This window comes from Desmodus rotundus, chromosome X (assembly GCF_022682495.2).
Source record: "Desmodus rotundus isolate HL8 chromosome X, HLdesRot8A.1, whole genome shotgun sequence".
In the NCBI taxonomy this organism is placed as follows: Eukaryota; Metazoa; Chordata; class Mammalia; order Chiroptera; family Phyllostomidae; genus Desmodus; species Desmodus rotundus.
In genome coordinates, this window is record NC_071400.1 from 95368668 (window position 1) to 95394055 (window position 25388).

Sequence of the window (25388 nt, forward strand, 5' to 3'; positions counted from 1 at the left end):
AGCATATTCTAATGATTAAGGAAGCTGCTTTTCAAAGGGAGCAATTGTTGAGTTTTGGTAAAGAAGCCACTGCCCCTATTACTGCTACTACTAGTGCATGATTATTGAGCATTTAATATATTCTGAGCTCGAGCTAAACCCTTTATCTGGACACTTATTTATTATGTATGGGTTGTTTCATGTAATCGTCCAAACAGTAGTAAGGGCCAGACACCATTATGTCTATTTGGCAGATGTGAAGACTGAGGCACTGAAAACGTAAAGAATTTGTTTTCAGCCCACAGGTAGTAGGCTAGGGAGCCAGGAATCAAGCTGAAATAATTTGATTCCAGAAGCCACGCTCCTGGTAACTCAATGATATAGTGTCCTTTCCTAAACTGGCTGTTACTACCCAAGTTGAGTAATATCTAACTTTTGATATTCTTACAATGAGGTATAGCTGCTGTCACATTAAGGCCAAATTATCTAACAGTGAGTTATTAACAGTCACATGTATTAGAACAGCAAAAAAAAAAAAGACATGTACATTTGGGTGCTTCTCCCTGTGGGAACAGATGGCATGTAAGGATGCTATACTAAACTCCTCTTCCCTATTGCAGAGTCTGGACTTTGCCAAAACCAATGAACTCATTGTAGAACACACCTGAGTGCTGTCCCACCCTGAGAAGGGGAAGCTGGGTGTTTATCCATAGACTTCTGGACTCGCTGCGTGTCAACTCTGGGTTGTACCTACATGGGGCTGAGCAGCCTTCTAGAAAAAGCTGGAAGGCCCCAGAGCAGAGAGGGTCCCCTTCCATGGAGCTAGGGATATGCGTGGAAATGTCTACCCGCCTCGGTGAAATGAGGGAGCTTCAAGGGCCTGTGGCCTAGCCCACTACAGGCACCTGGCATAGGACTACCATGAGCCCCATTTTGGATGGGAGAAAACTGAGTTTGGAGAGGGTAAGAACCTTGCTAAAGGTCACAACCAGTATGGGGCAGAGCTCAGATTTAGGTTCAGGCCTTCCTAGCTCTGGAGCCTGAGCCGTTGACCATGATACCACACGGCCGCAGACAAGTGAGGCTGGACTGCACGTGTTCACATGTAGTGGCCTGAAGGAACCCTTGACCACTCACTGATCCAGTATGGAAACTGATTTACTCAGTCTCCTCTCCCGGGGCCTCTCAAGGTTTAGGCACCCCTCCCCCCAACTCACCCATGCACAGCTCTGCACAGGCAGCCAACTTCTCTTTCATTGAATACAGTTCCAGAAGGACATCATGGGCACATCTATACACAGGGGCAGACACCACAGCATCGAGTGGCTGGAGACTGAGTGGCCGTCTAATCCCACCTCTAGCCAATGCGGGCATCCCTCCCAGAGCCCCTGGCCTCAGAGCCTACGCAGTGGAATGTCCCTACTCAGTCGGGTTCCCACTCCACTCTGATACCTGGCAGCCGTTTTTAAGAGAGAATGTAATGACCACCTATTGGTGTTAGTTTGCTTATAGAAGGCATTTTTGATTTCATATTCTTAAAATATTTACTGGCAGAGTTTATGCTTTTCTACAACATATTTTTTCTTCCTGATCAAATGCTGCCCACTTGTTTGGGCAGCTCTTTACAGAATTTGATTGCATGCTTACTTTCTTTGACTGCATTCTTTTGTACACCCTGATCCAGGGGCACTCAGCCACAGCCCACGGGGGTACTGTCAACCCGTTACAGCTGTGCTGCTCAGTGCCTGTCATGGGACGGACAGTTGATCTTTGCCATCACTGAGCGACCACTCTGTCGTGTCGCCAGGAGCATTGGCCACATCAGCCATCTGCAGCCATGTTTACAGGAACATGTGGGGACTCTGCTAAAGGGCTTCATGAGAGAGTAGGGTTGGGGCAGAAAACACATCTAGTCACCCAGTGAGCCAAAAAGGACACGACCACAGGGACAAACCTGGGTGACTTTAAACACTGTGAGACACTGTTTGTCAGGGCAGTGACATGCTTGCTGGCTTGCCTTGGGAGAACTTCTGGGGGCTCATCATGATTTCTAGTTTTCCTCTCTTTTGGGACACACAGGATTATATAGATTTTTGTCTCTACTTCCAAGCCGAATTAATTAAGAGCTGGTATGTGATTGTCCCTGCTTCTTTCCCTGCTGTGACAACCCTTACCGTGGTACCATAAGATGGTGGGGCCTCTGTCAGCCTGGGTCCCTCAGTGACACAGAGAAGAAACACTCTGACAACTCTCTTTAGACACAGCACAGGTGAGAAGTACACAATGGTTGTAGCTGTTAATAGCTGTGACTTCTATGGTTGCACACTTGGTTTATGAATTTAAGATTGGACCATCTAAGCATTAGGGAATTCACGAGCAAGAGCAATGGGACTCTTTGTTCCACACTAAAAATGTGAATCCAGGTTTGAGGATGAGAGATGAAGTAACATCAGCTTCGTCATACTTTGTTTTGGTTTGCATTCTGGAAAAAGTCCTCATTCACATGGTTAAAAAAACTTTTGTGGTCCTAAGCCACTGACATTTCTAGGACTGCTTGTTACTGCACCATAACGTAGCCTATTCTGACAGATACATTTGCTCAGTGTCATTTGTCTTTAAATCTTATTTTCAGTATTTGAAAGTATGCTGTGACCAGAAAAATATCTAGAACCCTTGCTATTCTTTAAATTGAGTGCCTATAACTTCAGCATTTGCGTGTTGGAGATGTGGTTCCATTAGCAGAGAAGAGAGGGCTGAAGTGGAGTTAAATTTTCAAACACTGCAGGCACAGCCACACTGGGGTGAGGGGTGGGCGGGCACAGTACAGATGAAGGGAGGAAGGAGACAGGGAGAGAATGCTTTATCTGGAATAGCGAACACACTGTGACCAAATGCTACTTACCAGAACACTGAAGTCCACTGCCTTTATATCCCTGCTTGCACTTGCACTTGAAAGATCCTTGGGTATTGAGGCAATTGGCGTAGAGGCTGCACGTATGGGTATTCACAGCACATTCATTTATATCTAAAAATGGGAACATCCCATGAATAAACTTGTGGTAACAGGGCATGCCGAAAGACTAGCAGCCCTTACACTCGAGCCAACCACCAACACATCAAGTGTGGCTGCAGAACTGAGAGGCGTCCATAACCCCTGGAGCTTTGGCCCAGAGGCCCAGCTCCCCACCCCCACAGCCATCTCATCTGCTTATCAACACTGCTGAAGTCTGTAAGATGTTTAGGTTGTTTTCTTAACTGTTTCATCCGTCTAATTTAGAACTAAATCACAATATGAGGAAATAAATTATATGCATGGAAAGGCTTGGAACACCTAACCAACAACGGACAAGACTGGCTAGGAACCATTGACCTCATCTGAATAGGTAGGCCTTTTGTTCAAACACTATCAGGAGCGAGGTCAGGCTGGTCTGAGCTTGTCTGCTGCATTTACAGTAAGAAAGTTTTCCAAATTCCACCCAGCTGAGGAGTTCATTAGCCCTCTTCTCCACCCCACTTTCACGCTACGCTTTTGTAGACAGAGGCTCACAAAACAGCCTATTGTTTTTAATTTAGCCACAAAGGGAGCTCAGATGCTAATATCCATGACTTTTAAAATCACAAAGATTTGTTTCCTTTGAAAGCTCTCCATGTGACTTCACACCTTGTCCTGTGGAACCTCCCTGTAGGTATTGGGGAACAGGCTTCTCCTCTGCTACACGGCATGACTGATCACAGAGTTGGATGGGTCTGCAGTAGGGTGTGGGGGCCAAGCCCACAAAAAACAGGGATTTTCCCAGATTATGTAGGGTGGCGTTTGTATTTGAGGACATTTGAGGGAAGGGCTGTGGAAGTTTCACAAGACAGTTCAAAACCTAGGAACTGAGTGTTGCCCAACATAAAGACAGGGGATATGTCTTGGGACGCTCTGAGTGCTGGGTTGAATGAAATCCGACTTTTCTCCCAGCTGTTAGCTTTCCACGCCGTGTGCGCGCTTGTTGCACACATCATGTGAGGAGGAGTCTGCAGGGAGCGTGAACCCCCTTCGCTGTAGGACAGGCCCGTCCCACATCCTATCAGGGCAAAGGGAATGCTTCCCCAGGCTCCGCAAAAGCCCCATCGCATGCGCTCATTGAGATTTGGAATCCCTTCCCTAAGGGAAAAACAGTTTATCTCACACAGATCCAGCCCATGGCTGACTGACACCAGAATTTTAGCAGAATGGGTTCGCTGACCCTGGAAAGGGAACGTTTTAGGGGATGTGGAGCTTGAATCTTGAAAGGGCTGAAGGAGGGGACAGAAAAGAGCATGCGCCCTCCTCTCCTTCTGCCATTTTTCTAAAGCCAGCCCTGCTGGACACCGTCATGACCAGATCACTGAGATCGTGATTGAACAGGACTTGTTATTCTTCCTTTTGCCAAATATAAAAACTGCTTTATTGTCCCCATTTTTATATATGTACTTGGACAAAGAATCAGACATTAAAAACAAAACTAACCAACTTCTTTTTTAAAAACCACAAAACCTCAAGAGATTTGTCCCCATAACAGACCTATATAGACTGAAGTTCCTTAGTTTAAATCTTTACTGACCTGGCTTCATATAATTCATGTCATCAGAGTTCTCTAAATGCCAGAAACATAAAAAATGTCACCTTTTTTGTGTCGTAAAACTGGTCGGTACCATAGATTGTTTAACTAATAGACTGAATTGAAATAGCTGGGAACAGGGAAAAAGGAAAAAGTGCCACTAAATCTCACCTGCACAGTCATACCGGCCACTGATATATTTCAGTTCGAAACCAACATGACATTTGCAGTAGTAGCTTCCAAACGTGTTCACACATCTTCGATTGTAGGGACACACAGCTTTGCCAGAGGCACATTCATCGATATCTAGGATGGAGGGCCAGGTGTCAGGGACAGCAAGGAAAGCACTCTCCCTCTGAAATACACACGCACGTGCACGCATACACACGCACACATACATTACATGTTCACTGAGAGGATTAATACTTTTCCAACTCTGCACATTGCATAGCATATACAATTTTTGCAAACAGAGTCAGATAGCTAACACTTTCAGCAAACTGAACACACATTTAAATTTTGCATGTTACAAAAGAATTACTTCGTAGGCAAGCTCCTTCAGGTCCTGCAGTATGGACCGAAATCACAGAAACGTGCTTTCTCAAGAATGTACTTTATACGTAAACTGTGGGTCAACTGTAATGATGTAGCAGACAATAGGCTTCCTGCCCTTTCTACCACTGAGAGTCATGTTACAGAGGGGCCGACAGCTCTGTTCACCAAACCATTAAGAATCAGGCTTTGCTTCCCTCTCAGATACCAAAGCAAACAAATATGCTGTTATTTCAGAACTGTGGTTAAACATACAAGTTGGTGCCGGATTATTGTTTCCTTTGCATCCTTAAAATAATTAATAAATAAGTGATAGGCTGACAAAAATTATTTTTCCGTGATCCCTTTCCTGCCTATCCTCTTCCTCTTCCAAAAAAAAAAAAAAAAAAAAAGGCACCCAACCAATCCAACAGGTGGGTGAAAATGTGGATTCAGTGTGGTCAGGAACTAGCCTTGTCACAGAAATCTTGTTTCACTACAGAGTGCTAGATCTGTGACTCTAATTAAATCTTTGATTATGCTCAAAGAGCAGAGACAAGTTTTAAACTTACGTGATTTTTTAAAAAGCGTTTAACTGATTTAGAACCCATTTGGCTGAGCTTCCTAAACGCAGTTTATCAAGTTATGTACAGTTAAGATAAATAAACATCCAGCACCTCAAGTAGAAAATATTTCTACTGTAGTAAGGAAGTAAGTATATGAAATTATACTGCTATTTCCTCATTTAAATCAAAAGATTAAGAACTCTTTCAACAGTCCGATTTGGTTTGACATTGCTTATTCACGCTATGTGCTTCTTCCTCTAAATATTGTCTGTATTTGGTGCAATATAATTAATTACGGTACTTAATTAAAGTACTAAAATAAAACTATTTTGATACTTTTTCCACTACAGCAGTAGGCAACCCCAACATAATAGAGAAGTATTCTTGCTAGCGTTCTAAAGTAAGTCTAGAGCATACGTGGGTAAAATGTTGTCTCAGAAACAGACATAAATCCATCCATTTAGGAGCTTATGAGATCTAGTCACCATGCAGATTGCAATAAATGAAAAAGGGGGAGATGAGTAAAGGGAGCAGTCAAGGGAAGGGGACAGGACGTGGAGGTGACGCCTGCCGTTCTACCAATGCAAACTCTTCCATTTGGGGCCAGGTGGAGTCCCGAGGGTGGACACAGGCACCGCGGCCCTTCCTCCGTGTCTTCACAGCCATACTGGCAGTTTGTCATGGCGCACGTCCTGGAGTCTGCAAAAGTAGTCAAGGGTGTCAAATGTAACCCGTGGAATGGAATTATAGGGTAAGATTCATGGTTTGAGAGCCAAATGGAATCTGGGCAGGGTGGTGCCTTGGTGGTTTCATGGTAATATATTTTTAAAAGATTTTATTTATTTATTTTTAGAGAGAGGGGAAAGGAGGGAGAGAGAGGGAGAGAAACATCAATATACAAGAGAAACCGATCGGTTGCCTCTCACATACCCCCAAATGGGGACCTGGCTCGCAACCAAGGCATGTGCCCTGAGCAGGAATCGAACTGGCAGGACAACGCCCACCACACTGAGCCACACCAGTTAGGGCTCCACGGTCAGTTTTGTTGGCTGGTGTATTGAGTTTGACTGTCTTTAGGTAGGGCACGCACCCCTCAGTTACCACGCTGCATCTGTCTCTCTTCCTGCATGAGCTCTAATCACTCCTTATGTCACCTGGCTATAGAGTTGAAATGCAGCTTCTGAGGCAGGTGATCCATCTGAGTAATTAAGGTAAAAACATCCATTCTCGAGATCTCTCCACACATGTTTAACCTCAATGAGAGTCACTCAAGTCACAAGACAGCCATTTAGGTACCAGTTTTAAAACATGTGTTAGATACAACTGATTGGCTGCCCGAAAGCCATTCCAGACCCCCTTTTCTCTTGCTATTGCCATCACTGAGGCTGAAAATCCATATACTTGAATTTTTCCCAGTATCTCTTATAGCAACAAAGAATGCCCATGGGACCCTGTTGCGGCCAAAGACATATACAGATAAGTCCGCTGGAAGGAGTGGGACTTCTGGAAAAGACACTGTTGCATGATAAAAGGGACAGTCATGAAAGAGGTGCTCTTTCATTGGCATCATTCCTTTCCCCTTTATTTTGCCTACCAGAAAAGTATGTGTGATATCTGGAGTGGTGGCAGCCACATTGTGACTCTGAGGCAACAAGCATGAGAACGAAATCAATACCTAGAGGTATATAATTACACAGACTGAGTCTTTGCTGAGCTGTTGTGGAACTGCCTGCCTCCCTCTTTTTTTTACAAATGAGATGATTTAGCTGGATGTTTCTGTCACTCACTATGTCACAAAAATGCATTTCCTCAGCAGGAGTCCAGTATGTGTGGATCATATGCTTCTACAACAGGGGAGCATGGTGAATACACTCCCTTCATCCACCCCATCCGGGACATGTCAATCACCCAGCTGAACAAAAGACACTGTAGCAGGTCAGGTGAAATAAAATCAGCATCCAGGAGAGAAGTCCAGGGCTACCTGGACACTTTGAGCTATAAACAGGCAGGCCTAGGCAACCCCTACATATATAGAAATAGACAAAGAGTGTACAGAGCTAGATACACAGGCCAAGGTAATGTAACAAACACCTACCAATGGTAATATTTCTAGTTTATCCTTCCTTCTCTTTAGTTGTCTTCTTTTAAAATTAATCCTTAAAATTACCTAATTCTATCTTTCCCTTTGGAGAAAGATATCTTTTTTGGCATTGACTGGGCTGCACAGAATGTTTTAGAAACATCCATTAGCATATGTCTTCTCAAAAATGTTGAGTGATTAGTATAAAAGCCTGGCTGGAGGTTCCCACGGAGGTGGGGGTACGGGGTTCTGGTAAAGATCTATTTGGTAGTAGTTACATGGGTGTTCACCCCATAAGAATTCATTTTGCTATGTACTTGTCTCTTGTGGGTTTCTGTTTAATTTATAATAGCAAGGATTTTTTTTAAGCCCGTTTGAATGCCCGCTTCATCTCTTCAGCTTGCCTGCTAGATGACTGGTGGTGTCGGGGTGCTTTGCCAGGGAGGGACAGCACAAAGATGAGCCAGGGGAGCAGTGAGCCATGCATTAGCCAAAAATTTTACCGCAGGAAAGCACGGGATGGGCTGGGGAGTCCTCAAGACTCTGCAACCATAGGACGTTGGTAGAAGGCACAGGCTCCTGGCTTGTTGGGGAAAGGGAGATGGCGAGAGGGGAGGGAGCAGGAGAGGCAGGCAGGGAGGATGGGTTTACCTTTTAGCTGCAACATCAAACCTGAAAAGCCTTCCTTCTCCATAAATGAATGGATATAGACTCTCACCCTCCCACAGGACATGGTTTCTGTTTATCACAGAAGGGCTTTTCTTTTCAGGAATGTGAATCAGAGCACATTTGCAACAAGAGTCACTAATCTTTGAGCCTGGGGTAAAGGGCGTGAGAAAGGTAGTTGGTAGGATTGATATCCCAAGATGGAATTTAAATTTACCACCTTCCTAAATACAACATGCTTATTTTAGTCTACACACTTATTTTGGTGAAGAAACCCAATACATCCTTGCATATATAGAGATACAGAATTTATTTTTTTCTTCAGCTAGTCTTTTTATCTTAAAAAAAAAAAGTGTCCAGAATAGCCACATCCATAGAGACAGAAAGCAGATGCATAGTCTCCAGAGGAATGGGGTGGGGGTTGACTGCTAATGGGGATGGTTTTCTTTTAGGGTGAAGAAGATATTCTGGAATTAGTGGTGATAATTATACAAAACTGTGAATGTATAAAATGCCACAGAACTGTATACTTTAAAGTGGTTAACACAGTGAATTCCATGTTATATGTATTTTCCCACAATTTTTTTAAAAAAGTGCTCAAAGAGCCCTGGCTGATGTGGCTCAGTGGATTGAGCATCAGCCTGCGAACCAAAGAATCATCAGTTCAATTCCCAGTCAGGGCACATGCCTGGGTTGTGGGCCAGGTCCCCAGTAGAGGGCAAGTGAGATACAACCACACATGGATGTTTCTCTCCCTCTCTTTCTTCCTCCCTTGCCCTCTCTCTAAAATAAATAAATAAAATCTTTTTAAAAATAAAATAAAAAGTGCTCGAAGATATTTTAGCCTGGGGAGATGCTAGAATTTTTTTTTAATCATTCAAGTCAACTTCCCCCCCAGGCATCAAATGGGAAAAGTCAAGCTCCAAAGGGTGACTGACAGCATCCTGGCTGGCGACACTCACTGGCACATGTGGCATCTGGCATGAGCACGTGGCCAGTGAGGCAAAAGCACTTGTAGCTTCCATGTGTGTTCACACATCTGTGTTGGCACGGCCGGGGCTTCTCTCCACACTCGTTCACATCTGCAGGGGGCAGTTAGAACACAGGAAAGGTTACCTGAATCGGGAAACATCCACATGGGGAACTGGGCTGGCTTCCCTGGACCCCGCCTATGGGTTTGGAGACGTGGGACACTGCCTGACCTCTTCTCCAAGCTCATTAAGGGGTTGGTGAGCATATGGAGCAAATGGAATGATGGTGCACTGTTGGAGGGAATGTAGTGGGTACAACCACTTGGGAAAACTGTTTGGTGGGATCTACTAAGTGGAGAGAAGAGACATACCTATGACCTAGCAGCTCCACTCCCAGGTCTCTACCCGACAGAAACATGGATATTGCTCACCCAAAAACTCCCAACGGAAGGATGGATGCCAACTTGTATACTCATGCGATGGAATACTATACAGCAAAGAGGATGAACAAAGTACAACTACAGGCAAGTGGACGAAGCTCAGGAACATATTGAGTGGGAGAAGCTAAACACAATGTGTACATTAAAAAACAGGCGTAACTAATCTATTATGTGAGAGGTGAAGATATGGTTCTTTTTTGGGGGGGACAAGTGACTAGACAGGACTGGGAGGGGTCTTTGGGTAGTCTATTAAGTTTCTGTTTCTTGATCTGAATACCAGGTACATGGGCATTTTTAAAAATTCATCAAGCTGTACATTTTTGGTACATGCAGGATTCAAGGTGTACACTACCTGAATGAAGAGTTAGACATACACATGTTAGATAATACTGCCTTTCATGCTGTCCCAAGCAGCCTATGACCGATGCCCAGAGCAGAGCCTCCTTTCAGATGTTGATGTTTTGGGAGGCCCCACACTGGCAGCCAGTGGTGATCAGGTCTTAGGACAATATGGAATCCCACGTAAAGATGTTCAGAGGATATCGTTCAATGAGAACAGAACATTGTCAAATCACCTATACAGATCGATGCCAACTTTGTAAAAAAAATAAAATAAAAGTGCATAGGACAAAAAGGCCTGGGCCCTGGCAGGTACAGCTCTGTCGGTTAGAGCATCATCCTGTGAACTGAAAGGTTGTGGGTTCGGTGTCTGGTTGGGGTGCGAACAAGAGGCAACCGATTGATGTTTCTCACATCAGTGCTTCGCTCCCTCTCCCTCTCCGTCCCTTCCCCTCTAAAATCAATAAGCGTGTCTTCGTGTGAGGAAAGTAAAAGGCCGGGGAGGCTGTGCTCTGCATGCTAATAATGGTTGTCTCCAGGTGCTGAGACTGAGAGGGACTTTCTTCTCAGTGCTTTTCAATGTTTACTAAAACAGGTTTGAACATTAACAATAAATAACTTTTGTTACAATAAAAAATGGTACAGAAGGAAAACAAAACTTAGAAAGTGATCATGGGTAGAGCAGCTTGTGTTTGGAAATGCTGTCACATGGGTGCCTCATGCCTGAACCCCCTCTAGGAAGATATAGAAAGGAGAAAACAACCACGTTTCTCTTACTACGGAAATTCCACGTGGCAGCAGGCAAAGTGCATTGTGGGAAATAAGGAAGCAGCTGCGTTAGCCTCTGAAAAGAACCTTATATGGGGATTTTCCAATGCCCTAGCTGGACATTTGAAAGCCCCTTATCCATCGCCTGTTCCCTGCACCCTACCATCTCCCACATGGACCCTAATTGCTTCAAAAGGGGGAGTTGAAGAATGCTGATTGGACATAATGGGAAATCCAGGAATACCCATCCCTTGGCCTTAAACTCAGAGGTGACGCCCTTGTCTCTTGGAAGAAGCACTTTTGGGAAAGACATCAGGAGGGCTGAGGCCTGTTGCCATTAATGGAAATATATAGAGACTTTGATCAGGCCGTCCCGGGACAGGGAGGCTGTGGGGGGAAGACAGGCAGTCCCAAACCTGAGCCAACCGGACAACTCCCTCAATCTTAATATTTTATGAAGACTTGAAAACCAGCATGAAAAATATCTCCTGTATTCCAACTCTCTTAGAAGGCATCTCAGTACAGAATCCAAGACATATGGGAAATGAGGTTTCCTGGTGGGAAGACCCTAGTAAAGGATACAGCTGGATTATTACTTATGCGCGTGATTCTTGATGCAACTCTCTCAAGCAGCTGGGTGCGCTTCTAGGAAGCACCTTGGGCACTGGCCTCTATGCTGGTGGTAGGACATAAGGGAGTCAGAGGCTCTTCTCTGAAGCTGCAGGCCTGCAGCTCAAAGAAAGGCTATTTCAGTGTATACAGCTATGCTCCGGGCTTGGCTGGCGGCTAGGCCTGGGCACAGCGGAGTGGAGCAGGTGCCGGCCCTGTTCTGGAACTTCATTCTCCCTTCAAGAACACTGGCAGCCTTATTCTTAAGGGCAGCTGAACTTGATCTGCTGCTCTTTGCTCAACGGCATTAGGGAACTGGGGACACTTTCTGAATTATTGCAGGTTTCTTCATGCTAGGGTTTCTCAGCCTCAGTATTGCTGACATTTGGGTCAGATTATTCTTTGTTGTGGGGCTGCGCTGTGCACTGTAGGAGGCTTAGCCACATCCCTGGTCTCCACCCACTAGATGCTGCTAGTGACTCCTTCAAACATGTTCAGATGTCCCACGGAGTAAGGTTCCCAGATTTCGCAAATAAAAATACAGGATGTGCAGTCAAATTTCAATTTCAGATAACTAATTAACACTTTTTTGGTATATATACATATACGCATATATCCCATTCAATATTTGGATGGAACAGATGTATACTGTAACCTTATTTCTTGTTCATCTGAAATTTAAATCTTACTGGGGATCTGTATTTTATCTGGCAACTCTTCCTGGGGAACAATATTATCCAGATTGAGAACTGCTGTTCTCAATATTATAAATAAACTCTTCAGCCCTGGCTGGTGTGGCTCAGTGGATTGAATGCCGACCTGTGACCCAAAGGGTCACTGGTTCAATTCCCAGTCAGGGCACATGCCTGGGTTGTGGGCTGGGTCCCCAGTGGGAGGCATGTGAGAGGCAACCACACATGCATGTTTCTCTCCCTCTCTTTCTCCCTCTCTCCCCCTCTATCTAAAATCAAATAAATAAAATCTTTAAAAAAATGTAGTACTTCAGTAGCTTGAAAATATAATAAAATGATTTATTTAGAGAAAAAGACAGGCCTTTTATGTGGCATCTTGAGAAAGCCATTGGAATGACTTTGACATTTTTCTGGGAGAAGAGACAGACTGCAAATTCTAGTTCTGAAAACACTTTCATCTGAAGATTGGAGTTAAAGCCTGTGACATCCTGAGCACTGTGTCCTGTTACAAACCCTGCTGCGATGGCGGGAGCGCTTGTGAAAGGCCTGGGGTACATTTGCACTACAACCCTGGCCTGTGACAATGACTGACCTTGACTGCAGGTCTTCCCGGTGTATCCTGGGAAGCATCTACATTTGTTTGGTCCCACGCACTCACCAAACTTGCAGCCTGGTTCACATGTAGCTGTGGAAAGAAAAGGTGTTTTGAAGATAGAAGAACAGGAATAGTTAGTGCAGTGAAACGCACACATGTCAAACTCAACCGCCTTCCGTATGGCAGAGAAATCCATGGGGACATTTAGAAGACACTCTGGTCTGTTTTTGCCATTAACAGACTGGGAAATATTTTGCTTGTGAACTGGATCACCCGCCACCCCCACCCCAATGAGTGCAAGTTCATTGTAACTGTGCTCAGCATCGCCACACCTCCAGTGGCATTTAAAGAGAGATAGAGCCTCCCAGATCACAGCCAGTCCTGCCTGTAGACACAAAGATTTAATGACAGAAGTATAACGGGTCAGCTGGAAGGGACTCAAGGGGCAAGTGCCAAAGTCCCTTTCCTTCTTTTTGTCACTTGCCTCTTTTTTCTCTTCCATATTTCCTTTCCTGCTTTCCTTTTGAATGGTTAAAGTCCTTTTAATGCTCTGCATGATCCATAAAAAGGACAACCCACAGATTGGAGGCAGGAAGGATGGGAAGCTCTAGCCCTAAAGATGGGAACGAAAAGCATGATGATGATGATGATGATGATGATGATGGTGATGATGGTGATGATGATGGTGACAGCAGCATGATAAAGGCAGGATTTTTCTGTTTGGTTTTTTTTCACTTCTGTATCCATACCCTTGACACAAATGAGGCACTCAACAAATATCTGCTGAGTGAAGTGGTAGAAAACACTAGGATAGGATGTGTAACTGATGGGGTTAGAGGTAGGATAAAAATAGTCAAAGATTATGGAAAGGTTGAGTCCAGCTTACAGGGAGGAGACAGGGAGAAAAGGCAGTAGACAGAAAAACAGGGAAATGAGAAAACCCAAAGAAAAGGAGAGAGAGAAAAAATAATGAATGGAGGGGGTGTGTAAAGAATCAAGGGCCCTCGGCTATTTGGGGTTCTAGTAGGAGCTCAGGAAATAGCCATGGTATAAAAGAAAGACTCAGCAGTTGCCCTGGAATGTCGCTGACTTATCTGGCCATGGATTCCCTGGCTCATAGTAGGGCCACATCTAAGCAAGCCTGCTCTTAAAGACCCCAGCACCTTCCCCTTCAGTCCCAGACCCTAGTTTTTCTCAATGTTGTCTTTCATCTCCCAGCTACCTGGAATCAAAATTTCAGACATCTCTATTTTTTCTTGTTCCCAAACCAATCAGTTACAACATTCTATCCCTGTTTTTACCACCAATTCATTAACTGAGCAAATATTTAGCTAATCGGAATCACTTTGGCCATAGATATCTAGGAGGTTATAACACACTGCACTCATCAAAACCCCACCTTTTTCTCCTGCCACTGCCTGTGACCAGTGCTTGACACAGGGGTCTAACAGCCTAGCCCCTGGGCAGGCCAAACTCTGTGATACAGTGAACAGCCCACAGTTCCTGTGGGATCAGGCTGAAGCTGGACTTCTCCTGGAACCACATCTTTGACCAGCTTCTCCTGTTCCCTCACTTCCTTACAGGTTTCTCCTGAGGTCATCCCTCCATAGAATATGCGTACAAGAATCCCCTTTAAAGGCTCTGATCCTAGGAAGTCTGCTGGCAGACATGAAGCTAAAGCGATATTCCAAAAGCACAGCCCTGATCACGCCATGCCTTGCACAAAAGTCATTAAATAATCTTTATTCCCTCTCAAATAAGGGACTGGTCCCATAACCACGATCTGGCTTCTGTTCCCTTTTGTACCCTTAGCTTACTCTGTCCCCTATGCATAGGCAACACTGTGGTCAAGCTAGATTGCTTGCCTACCCCTTGCTTTCTGTCTCTTCCTATCTCTTGTTCCCCTGCCTGGGACATCCCTCCCCAGCCCTCCAATGGTTAACATCCTCTTGGTCCTTCAAGGACTACCTTGCATGACCCTTCCTTCTAGAATCCTTCACAGATTTCTCTAGCCACATGCAGACTTCTGTTCAACTTTGAGAGCGCCACAGAACTTTGGTGGGCTTCCCCCGTGAAATTGATCAGTCTTCATCTTATCAAATAATTAGACATATATTTGGCTTCTATCTACTACCTGACTCTGAGTGCCTTCAGAACAGGGACTTAAACATTCATCTTTGGTTCTCCTGCTGCATTTAATAGTGTTGTGAACATGTTGGATACCCAAATAGTTCTGAATAGTATATAAAGTAGTAGTAAGAAATGAAGTGTAGAACTTTTAACAGGGAAACATTTTATGGCTCTGAAGAAATCCTAACTTGGAAGGTAGGGGGGAAAATACTTTCCAGCAAAACTCCTTCCATTTTTGGAGACAAAAGAGACAGAATTTGATTTCCAGTGTCTGTTTTGTTATGGATATGTACTTGGGGTGCAGGTTTAACTTGACATGCTCCAAAAATAAATCTTTTACTTTTTTAAGCCCTGAAGACCTCTGATTATTCCCTGGAAAGTTACTCACAATATTGTCCAAATCAGAAAGCCCAGGCTAAATGCCAAATAGAACCCAGAAGCAATGGAAATACTCTTGCTGCTATAAGGTCAAAGCTCCAGAAAGATATTTCAATGTATAGAAACTTTGGATCTGTGATTTGGATAGCCAGCCAATCCACAGCAAAGTTCAGTTTATATCTAAAAATGGTCTGAGATTCAAGAAGACTTTAGGGAAAGTAAAGCTCCGCTGTTCAATTCTCCCCCAAAGGCCACCATCTGTAGCTTCCATTAGTGATTTGTTCGTGGACAACATCTGGCTAAGTGACATACACGTGAAGGTTAATGATGTGGAGTTGAGCAGACCCGGCCCGGGAAACGGATTTCGGCCAAGATCTAGAAAGCTCTGGCACTGAGGCAGGCCTTGCGAGGAATGAAGTGTGAATAGACAGATGGAGGTGAAGACATGCGTGAACTGGGGCGTCACAGGCTGGGGTCTAATTCTGTGTTCTTGTCCCATTACAACACGGCCCACATTCTGGCTTAGAAATCAGAGCTGTGGCGATCCGGGACTAACCACCCTGTGATTTGGTGCTTCAAGGAACATGTGAATTTGCTATTAAGAAGGACCATGCAAATTGGATAAAAAAATATGATACAGTTTTTAGATATAAAAATCATGGCAGCGGTATTAACCTGAACATTGGACTGGGACAGCGGGGATGCTGACAACCTGTTCAGCCTGCCAGACTTGCATAGTGAGCATTTTTCTTGAGCCCTCTGTACTTGCTCTTTTAACAGCTTGCTTTAAATTCTTTCGTGCCTATAGCATTATATTGTCCACAAAAGCACTGGGAATGTGATTGGCCATGTGTAGCGCGGCCAGACTGCTCTGATCTAGTTACAGACTAGCCCTTCCAGAAAGCCAAAGCTCACCCCTCATTTATTCGCCGGAGACATGCGAGTTTTATGGCAGCAGGTGCTGAGGGTCGTGTGACTGTCAGAGAATCCAAATCATGGGACTCATGTGGTTTTTGCCCCTTTCCACCTGACTGACTTCAAATAAAAATGTGTTATGTTGTGTCTAGAAAAAGAATAAATCAACACTTAATTCCCCCATCACCTGCTGCTCTAACAGACAGAAGTTTGCGAGGAGAATTATGGGTACTTTCTGAACCAAGGGTCACTTATGTGGTATTTTCTATGTGAGCCAGGGAACAACCACACTCTTTCATGTGTACACTCCTTACCCTCTGAAGCAGATTCTACTCTTTCATGTTGCAGAGGAGGAAACGGAGCCTCAGGGAGCTCATGCTCCATGGCCAAGGCTAGCCACATCATCCCGGTTCTAAAGGCAATGGCCTTGATCATGATACTATCCGTATGGGGACCCACCCTTCTACTTGACAAAGTCCCAAGGAGATGTCTAACTTTCCCTATCGAGGTAAGCAGCGATGATCTTCAGAGATTTTTCAAGTGTCTTCACACCCTTGTCTCATCACAAGGAAACTGGGACGGTGGCAGGTTTTGAGCGATACTAAGCATGTAGGAGTGATGTCAGTGTCTCCCAATGTGTCATGGATGTCAGATATGATCAAGTTCTGTCCTCACCTATCCAGAAATTTTTTGAACCAGAGAGAGAGGAGCAGGCTGGGGCTGGGACAGACCAGCAAAAGGAAGGCAGCGCTGTCATTCTTAAAAGTGGCTCAATTTTTGTGATTTACAGTTCATACTCTAAGGCGATCCACACCAACACCTGAAGTGTATGGGAAATGCAGTAATATATCTGTCCATGTAACAGATAAAACACTGCGGTTCAGGCAAATGCCACCTAGGGATCCAGGTGGGATCCAGTTGGTCGGGCATCATCCTGCAAAGTAAAAGGTTGCTGGTTTGATTCCCAGTCGTGGCATAAGTCTGGGTTGTGGGTTTGGTCCCCAGTCAGGGCGCATATGAAGGGCAACTGATGGATGTTCTTCTTGCACATCGTTATTTCTCTCCCTCTCTTTCTCCCTCCCTTCCCCTCTCTCTAAAAATAAATAAATAAAATATTTAAAAAATAGTAACAAACAATGCAGTCATGCTCACTAAGATAGCAACAGAAATAAGTGACAAGGCAGGCCTCCAAAAACAAATCCTGTGTAGGGTGATGGTATCAGTCCCATTTTGGATGGGAAGGGATGTCACTGGAATGCAGAGCTTGGGTGTTGGTTGTTACCCATGTCCCTCTGCTGGGGAACCCACAGCTTATGGTGTCATAAAAACCTAAAGACCATGTCCTGTTAGTCGAGCACAGGGTGGCCTGAGTTTATACAAAGTTACCTTCACAGAGTCCCTTGCTGCTCCTTCTCCAGCCGTAGCAGCAGGCCAGCTTGGTTCCATAGCGACAGACCCCAGGCTGGAGGGCCAGTGCCGACAAGCCGTGATCCCTTGGACTGCAGACAAAGAGCCACATGTTAGTGCTGAGAAAACAGAAAGGGCAGCAGAGACCCTCCCTGCTACTCAGTGAGCAGCAGAGTTGTCAGTCGCCTGGTTAATTTCAATAAACCCGATGCAAGTGCTAAATTCCACTTTGACAACCTGAATTCGTGGTGGCCAGTCTGTGCTACCATCCCTTGCTGGCCTTCCCCAATAATCGGGGTCATCCATTTCCTTCTTCCCCAGCGTTAAAAGAATTGGATTACATAGTCTATAAAACTAGGGCACACAAAAGTGGCCAAAAGTTCATGTTCTCGAACCTCACAGAATGCCAGTTTTCAAGTCTGCTCCACATAGACACAGTGGCTACTCAGGTCTGCATCTGTTTCAGTGCTGAGTGCGGCAAACGTGACTCCCCGGCCTTGAGGCTCTGTCCCAAACAAGACCACTGAAATTTTACCCCATTGGCCACCTGGGAACCATTGAACAAACTGGAAGGTCCACATGCTATCGTAGGGTAAGGGCTGGAAGGGCTCTAGAGACCCCTCAGCCAAGCCTTCCTGTGTTACCGATGAGGAAACTCCAGCCCAGGGGAAAAGAATCCCCTCCCCGGCGGAGTGGTGTCGGGGATGACAGTCCGGGCGCCTTCTCCTTTCTCTCCACCTCCTGGAAACACAATTTGCCAGCCCCATTAACCATATAGCAGGGTTGGGCCAACATTTTCCATACAGGGTCAGATGGTAAATAGTTCATGCTTTGCGGGTTACTCCATCTCTGTCCAATTGCAAAACTAGCTGCAAGTAATCATAAACAGGTGAAGTGGCTGTGTTCAATCAAAGCTTATTTATGGACACTGAAATCTGAACTTAATATACTTTTCATGTGTCATGTAATAGTATTCTTTTGAGCTGGCTTTCGCCATTTATGAAGGTAGAAAGCGTTCTTAGCTCATGGAGCACATGAAAACAGATGCCCACCCAGCCTTGGCCTGCAGGCTGTAGTTTGCTGACCCCTGGTCAAGTGAGCCCTGCCACCAAGTGCCCCTAAGTATCCTGGGCCATGGATGAAGCTCCCTCCATGGTTGTGGGACAGGCTCACTACCAGATTCTGGAAGGAAAGATTTGAGTTGTATATTTTATGGAGGGCAGGGTTGTTTCCACATTCATGTTAAATAAACTGTAAAATGTTTCTGGGGCTGTCTAACAGACAAAGAATTCACCTTTTACCACGTGCTTGCTGCTGCAGGATTAACTTTTATGCAAGTTAATAACATCTGAGTCAAGGTCAGGAAGTTAGACAACCTTGTCGCTTTCCCTCGTGGTCTGCCTCCCATCAACTTGGCTATTCACTGAAGAGCTGCAAAGATATGGTCTGGGGCGTTTCATTAACTGAGAACACCAAATTCAAGGACGATTTTATTCTTTACTATTGGGACTAGTAAAGGGACTAGTAAATAGTCTTGAGGGGACTATTTTTTCATCCTCTAAAAGAATTAATTTTGGGGATATATATAAAAGTCATTTGCTAAGCCCCCGAATGGGGTTTTTCAACCTCTACAACTTCTACACGACCAACATTTTGAGCCAGATAAATATTTGTTTTTGGAGGCTGTCCTGAGCATTGTAGGATGCTTAGCAGCATGCCTGGCCTTTACCCACAGACACCAGTAGCACCTCCCCCTCCAGTTATGTCAGTCAAAACTGGACATTGCCACATGTCTCCTGAAGGACAAAACGGTCCCCTGTTAAGTACCACTGCATTACAGTGAAACATTTACTGAGCACTTGCCATATTCCAAACACTGTCCCAGGCACATGGAGTGATGAAAATGACCCGATCTTTGCTCTCTGAGGTTCACAGTATACTGTGAACAGATGCATTACAGTATCTGTTCATTCATTATGTAATAGATTAGTCACTCACTCACTCACTCACTCATTACTTATTCATTTATTTATTGAGTACCTACAATGTTTCAGGCACTGGGTTAGTCTCCAGAGGTTCAGCAGCAACCAAGAGGGCCATAACACCTCTGCCCTCATGGAAATCATATTCTGGCCCATTGGATGAGAGCGAGAGAGGGATGCATTATTGGGTAGACAGCAGTGTTGTATTGCTCGAATGAGGAATGTGGATGGAGGAACATGTCAGGGAATAGAGGAAATGATGAGTTCTCCTTGGGATGTGCTGATTGTGAGGGCCCATTAGCCAGACAACCAAGGACAAATGTTGAGTAAGAAGTTCGATATCTGGGCCAGAAGTCCAGGAAGCAGGATGAGATCTCAGAGTCACCTGCAGGTAGCTGGTTACTGACTCTATGGGAATCAGCATAGTGCGAGAAGAGAAGGAGACTTCAGGCAGAGCCTCAAGGCACCTAGTATGTGAGAGGCGGGCCCAGGACAAAAAGGGTGCAGAAAGACTCCCAGGAAATGCTCAGAAAGGTAACAGGAACACTTGGTTAGTATGGTGTCAGGTAAGCAAAATGCAGTGTTTCTAGAGTGGGCAGGATCAGCCCTGACATTGAGAGGCTATAAAATATGGTGGTTAGGACTATGGTTTCTTTTCGGAGTTTGAATCCTGGCTCTGCTATATATTAACGTGTGACTTTCAGCAAGTAACTTCATCTTTCTGTGTAAGAGCTTGGAACAGTGACTAACACAGTAAATGCTCTCTAATTGATTTCTCTTAGTAGTACTAGTAGTAGAACTGATTATTTGTTTTGAGTAAGATACAAAGTTGAAAGCTGCCATTGACTCATAATCAGTTAACTACATCTCAGTTTGAAGTAGGGTTCTGCTTTCGTCTGAGTCCTCTCAGTAGTAGAAGGCAAGATGGAATGAAATATGCAAGGATTTTATTAGGGGAAGCGCCTGTGAGAGAAAATGGGCACAGTGCTAAGGAAGGTTGGGCGAGCCACTGGACCACCGTGGAAGTCCGACCCTGGATGACAGACAGAGGAAGAGGGTTGGGTGGAAGCATCCAAGGCTCCTGTACAGTCTATGAAGGCTCGGCAAAGCCATAGGGGCGTCCGTGAGCCAATGTCAGCCATCAGACAAGAGCACTGTTTCCCACAGAAGGTCCCACCTTAGTATCGCCGACACGCTCAGCCTCCGGAAAAGTGATGATGGATTTCTGAGAGCAGAGTAGTTGGGGCCCTGCCCTTGGTCAGGCCAATGGTCAATTATACCCCCAGCTGTTGGAGGTCACATGGCTGCCAGTTTCCACGTGATTTTCTTTTTTAATGTAAGTAGGAATCAGTTTTCACTGTAAGGTATAAGAGGAGATGGTCATAGAATTTTGTAGTAGGGAAAGTGACCTTAGATAGCATCCAGCTACCTATGATTTTACACATGAAGAAACTTGGGTCGAGAAAGACTGTTGACTTTTCATTGGCATTCGAAGTCAGAGGGGAATACACTTCACCAAACTATTGAAGGGGAGCAGAATTTGCCACCCCCAAATATGCCTCTTTGCACAGCAGACACAAAATAAACCCTAAAAACCCAGCATGTTACCCTTTCATAAGAGACATTTACAAGGGAAATCTCCATTTGTAAGGGTGTCTCCCTCTTTGTACCAGGAAGAGAAGGATGGTACTAAACCTCTAGAAACTGTATCCATGGAGAAGTCAGACTTAAATTTGCATTACACCTTACCCTTGTTTACTGTGTTTTGCCTAACAACCTCCCTAACTGACCTTATCCCCCTCCGCCCCCACAACAACTTCTTTTGCCTTTAAAGGGTATGTATGATATTTAAGGTGGCGGCTTGGGCCGTTTCAGGAGTACTCAGTTTACCTGGGTCTCTCCCATGTACACAGGAGGTATCCATGTTATTCAATTTGTTTGATTTTCCTCCTGTTAATCTATGGTGGAGGGAGGGTCTCAGCCAAGAAACTACAAGAGTCCAGGAAAAAATCTTTTTCTTGCTCTACACTATTCATCCATCCATCTATCCATTTAGCCACCCCAAATTTATTAGGTAATTACATGCCAGGCACTGTACCAGGCACTTCGAATCTAGAGGTATATAAGAAGAGCCCCTTCCCGCAGAGAATTTGTAGTGTAGGGATGAAGATGGGCAAGTGAGTGGATTAATTACTTCCGCGTACTTTGGAAGGATGATGAATCCTGCCAAAGGAGTAAATTCGCAGGAGCTAGAGGAAGCTTACGGAGCTGTTAGGCTGAGGTGGGTGGGCGAGGGTGAGTTAGGGTATGTGGCAAAACGGCTGTAATCAGTAAGCGCTACAAGGACTATCAAGGAGATACTAAGACAAACCTCCAATGGATTTATGGTTAGAACTGGCAGGGGCCAACTCGATCCAACCTGGCAACTAGTTTCACCTTAGGGTGACCCCCTAGCCTCATTATCTCATTGTAATATATTAGCATGCTAAATGACACACCAGAGCCACTGTGACTGGAAACCAGAAAGCCTATAAAAGGACACAACATGGCCACCAGGACTCTTGCCAGAAATCTCTACCCCTTTCATGGACAGATCCTGAATATTCCTCCTTCCCCTTATTGAATGTCCTACACCTCGATTAAATGAGCAGCAATAAAAGTAGTAAATCCCACTAGGGAGGGGATGCTCTGTCTGTGGGGTAGCCACTCTCTGTCTCACTGCTTCACTAGTAAACTCTCTTTCACTTTAAACTCTATGCTGGCTTGTCTTTGAATTCTTTTCTTTCACGAAGCCAAGAACCTACAGTGGCCCAGACTCTTGGGTCCCTGGGCCCCTGGAATGCCTGCATCAAGGGGTTTTCTGGAGGAAATTGGGCTTGATATCAGTTCTGGTGACTGGTGGAGCTTACCCACATGCAAGGGAGGAGTCTGTTTAGTGAGGAAGGTGTTCCAGGCAGAGAAAACAGTTTGTATCAAGGATGGAGGCACTAAGAACATGAGTTGGTGGCCTACCAACTCGAGCATAGAAAGTAGTGTGTCTTTGGACTAGGGGAGTGGGAAGGGAGGCAGAGAGAATAGTAGAATGGAGAAGGAGCGGGGAGATTAGCAGGCGCCAGAAAGAAAAGACCTGGATCCATGTGAAACATTTTGTCCATCTATCCTGAGAGTTTCGGAGAGTTATGGAGGGATTTCAAGCAGTTGGAAATTTCAAAGAGTCAAGAAAACACAAACCAGCCTCCATAGAACTATGGTGAACTTGATAAGCTCTAACAAAATTACTAAAACTGTTACATGTGAAACCACACAAAAACAAAGTGAAATTTGTTGAAATATGATATTTTTCAAAAAGTCTAATTAGAAATTTTTAAAAGAGCCCAGGGTCCCCTACACAGGTGGCCAAAGCCATTTCATATGTATCAGGCAAAGTCAACGATTGTTGATTATGCAGAACACTGCCTGAGGTTAACTAACAGGAGAAAGTCACCAGAAGATGAAATTCATACACTGCTTGCACATTACCACAACTCTCCAGAGCCATCCTCCTTCTCGAGTTTTATTGCTTTCACATGCGTGCCTAGAGGTGAAAAGGTGAAACTGAGAAATCTGAGGTGTATTAATTTCCCCCAAGTCATCGTTTTTCACATGGTACAAAGTATCACTTGTAAAACCGTCCAAAATGTTAATGAGTAACATTTGGGCCATCGAAAACTTGTTAATAAAGTAAGATTTCTCATTCGCTGTAAGAAATTCCTTGCCCAGTCACAAATGCATCTTAGGATTCAAGCTTTGTTAGAAGAAATCAGAAAATTGTCCTTCAATCTAGTCTTAGTCTCATTTGTTTGAAACGTGAAAACAATAGTTAAGAATCAGCTCATGATTAGGAACTATAAAATGGATTGTGATGTTTGGGCAACTATACAAATCAGCAAACACTGGCTCAGCCTCCAGCTGCCCCGTAGATGCAGCAACACGCTCTGCGCATATTTGCTAAAGACGACCAAGCAGCTTCAAACAACACTGAAGGAAACACCGTCAGAGAACCATGCGAGTCCATAAATGAGCAACCTGCCTTTTAATTAATGGGTGTGCCATCTGCGTATTCACCTAGTTTTGAGAGAGAGCTTCAAAGGGACAGCTACCAGTGGGATTTTACTGGTTTGATCATCAGGTCACCAGATTCTACATCTGGTCACGAAAATGGAAAAAGAGTTTAAAGGAGGGAATTCCCTACTGGACAGAATTGCTAGTAATTACCTGCTGATTTATAGATGCCAGGGGAAATTGATTTATTATGCCAAGAGTCCAGCTCTGCATTCTATGCTTGGCAGTTTTTTTTAATGCACATGTGCAGCTATTTAAAATTATGAATAAAAAGAAAAGTAATTATGAAATGTTTTTGTTTAAATTGAAACAATATTATCGAGGGGAAGAAAGGAATGCAGCATAGGCAAGGATGATATTGACAATAACAGCAGGACACACTATCTTATAAAATCTCTTTAAAAAGTGCTAAAAAGAAAGCTTTAACTTTTAGTTTTTACATAGTTCTCACACGCCATTCCATGTCAATGTTAGCAAATGATTCAAATTATTTTCCCAGCAGCCTCTCTTGCCTTTGCCCCAGTACCATGCCCACTCATAAACTTTCACATCACTAATTCAATAATTATTTTACTTTAATATCTGGTTGTGAGTATTCTGGATCAGGGCCATAAACTATTAGGTTAAACTATATGAAACTGCCATTTTCTAACGTTAAAAATGGCCAAATATCTTTAATTTCCTATGTTGTTGCAATTTAACAGTCATGGAAAAGAAGGTTAAGTGCTCTTGGGCACAAAGCTATACTGTACTTCCCAGGCAGCCTGCCAGTTAGTTGGGGTCACATGACTGGTTTTGGCCAATGGAATATGAATAGAGCACCTGCAATCCAGCTTACAATGCCTCCCAAGTGATCCTTTCCATCAACCCATTGACTAAAGAGTAAAGAGAAGTCTGCAGACCTGGAGGAAGATGGTGTCTCACAAGATGGATGGAGCCTGGCCTTGTATGAAGGCATGCAGTCCTCTTTGAAATATGCCTTGGACTCAGAGGTAGGCAAAGAAGGAAACTAACTGTGTTCAGCCACTGAGATTTTCAGATGGTTTGATGTACAAGTTTGCCTACCATGATCAACACGGTAGTATTTGAAGAACCATTTCTTTCTATTTATTGAAGAAGATACAAGAAACATTGTACATAGGGCAATGACGTCTCATTCCCCTTCAAAGTAGGCACCTTGGGACCTCACACAGTTCTCGCATTTCATGCCAAGACCCTGCGTCGAAATCTCGGACACAGTAGCTTTTGGAATCCCCAGACCAGCCTCTAGTTCTCACACTGTCAGTTGTTGATCTCTGTTCGTTGCAGCCCGTACACGTTCAAGACTCTCAGGTGTTCTGCTTGTTGCAGGCCTTTCAGAACAGAGATCACTTTCAACAGATTCTCGACCATCTTTGAAGCATTTGTGCCACACTTTTATTTGTGCTGCATTCATTACATCATCCCCGAAAGCCTCCTGAATCATCCAAACAGCATCCACGGACAAATATTCAAGCTTAACTCAAAATTGGATACAGATTTGTTGCTCTACTCAGTCATTTTGAATGTGACAACCACACCGTACACAGGCTCGCTCAATGGCACCCACCACCCTCATTGGCTAGTACAGTGAAGTTGTCATTGTTCACGCATGCACATTGCAGTTCACTCTCC

At 44.5% G+C, this 25388-nt stretch overlaps 1 protein-coding gene across 2 annotated transcripts in view; it reads right to left on the reverse strand.

Moving 5' to 3' along the window:
- The window catches only part of EGFL6 (EGF like domain multiple 6), a 50242-nt gene that overhangs the window by 15756 nt on the left and 9098 nt on the right, over positions 1–25388 (reverse strand). For both annotated transcript variants that reach the window (XM_071220306.1, XM_045203191.2), the window contains exons 2-7: positions 17632–17744; positions 12820–12912; positions 9371–9490; positions 6242–6361; positions 4737–4871; positions 2882–3004 (exon numbers count right to left, since the gene is read on the reverse strand). In XM_071220306.1, coding sequence (XP_071076407.1) covers positions 2882–3004; positions 4737–4871; positions 6242–6361; positions 9371–9490; positions 12820–12912; positions 17632–17744 — 704 coding nt within the window. The remainder of the gene's footprint in view (positions 1–2881; positions 3005–4736; positions 4872–6241; positions 6362–9370; positions 9491–12819; positions 12913–17631; positions 17745–25388) is intronic.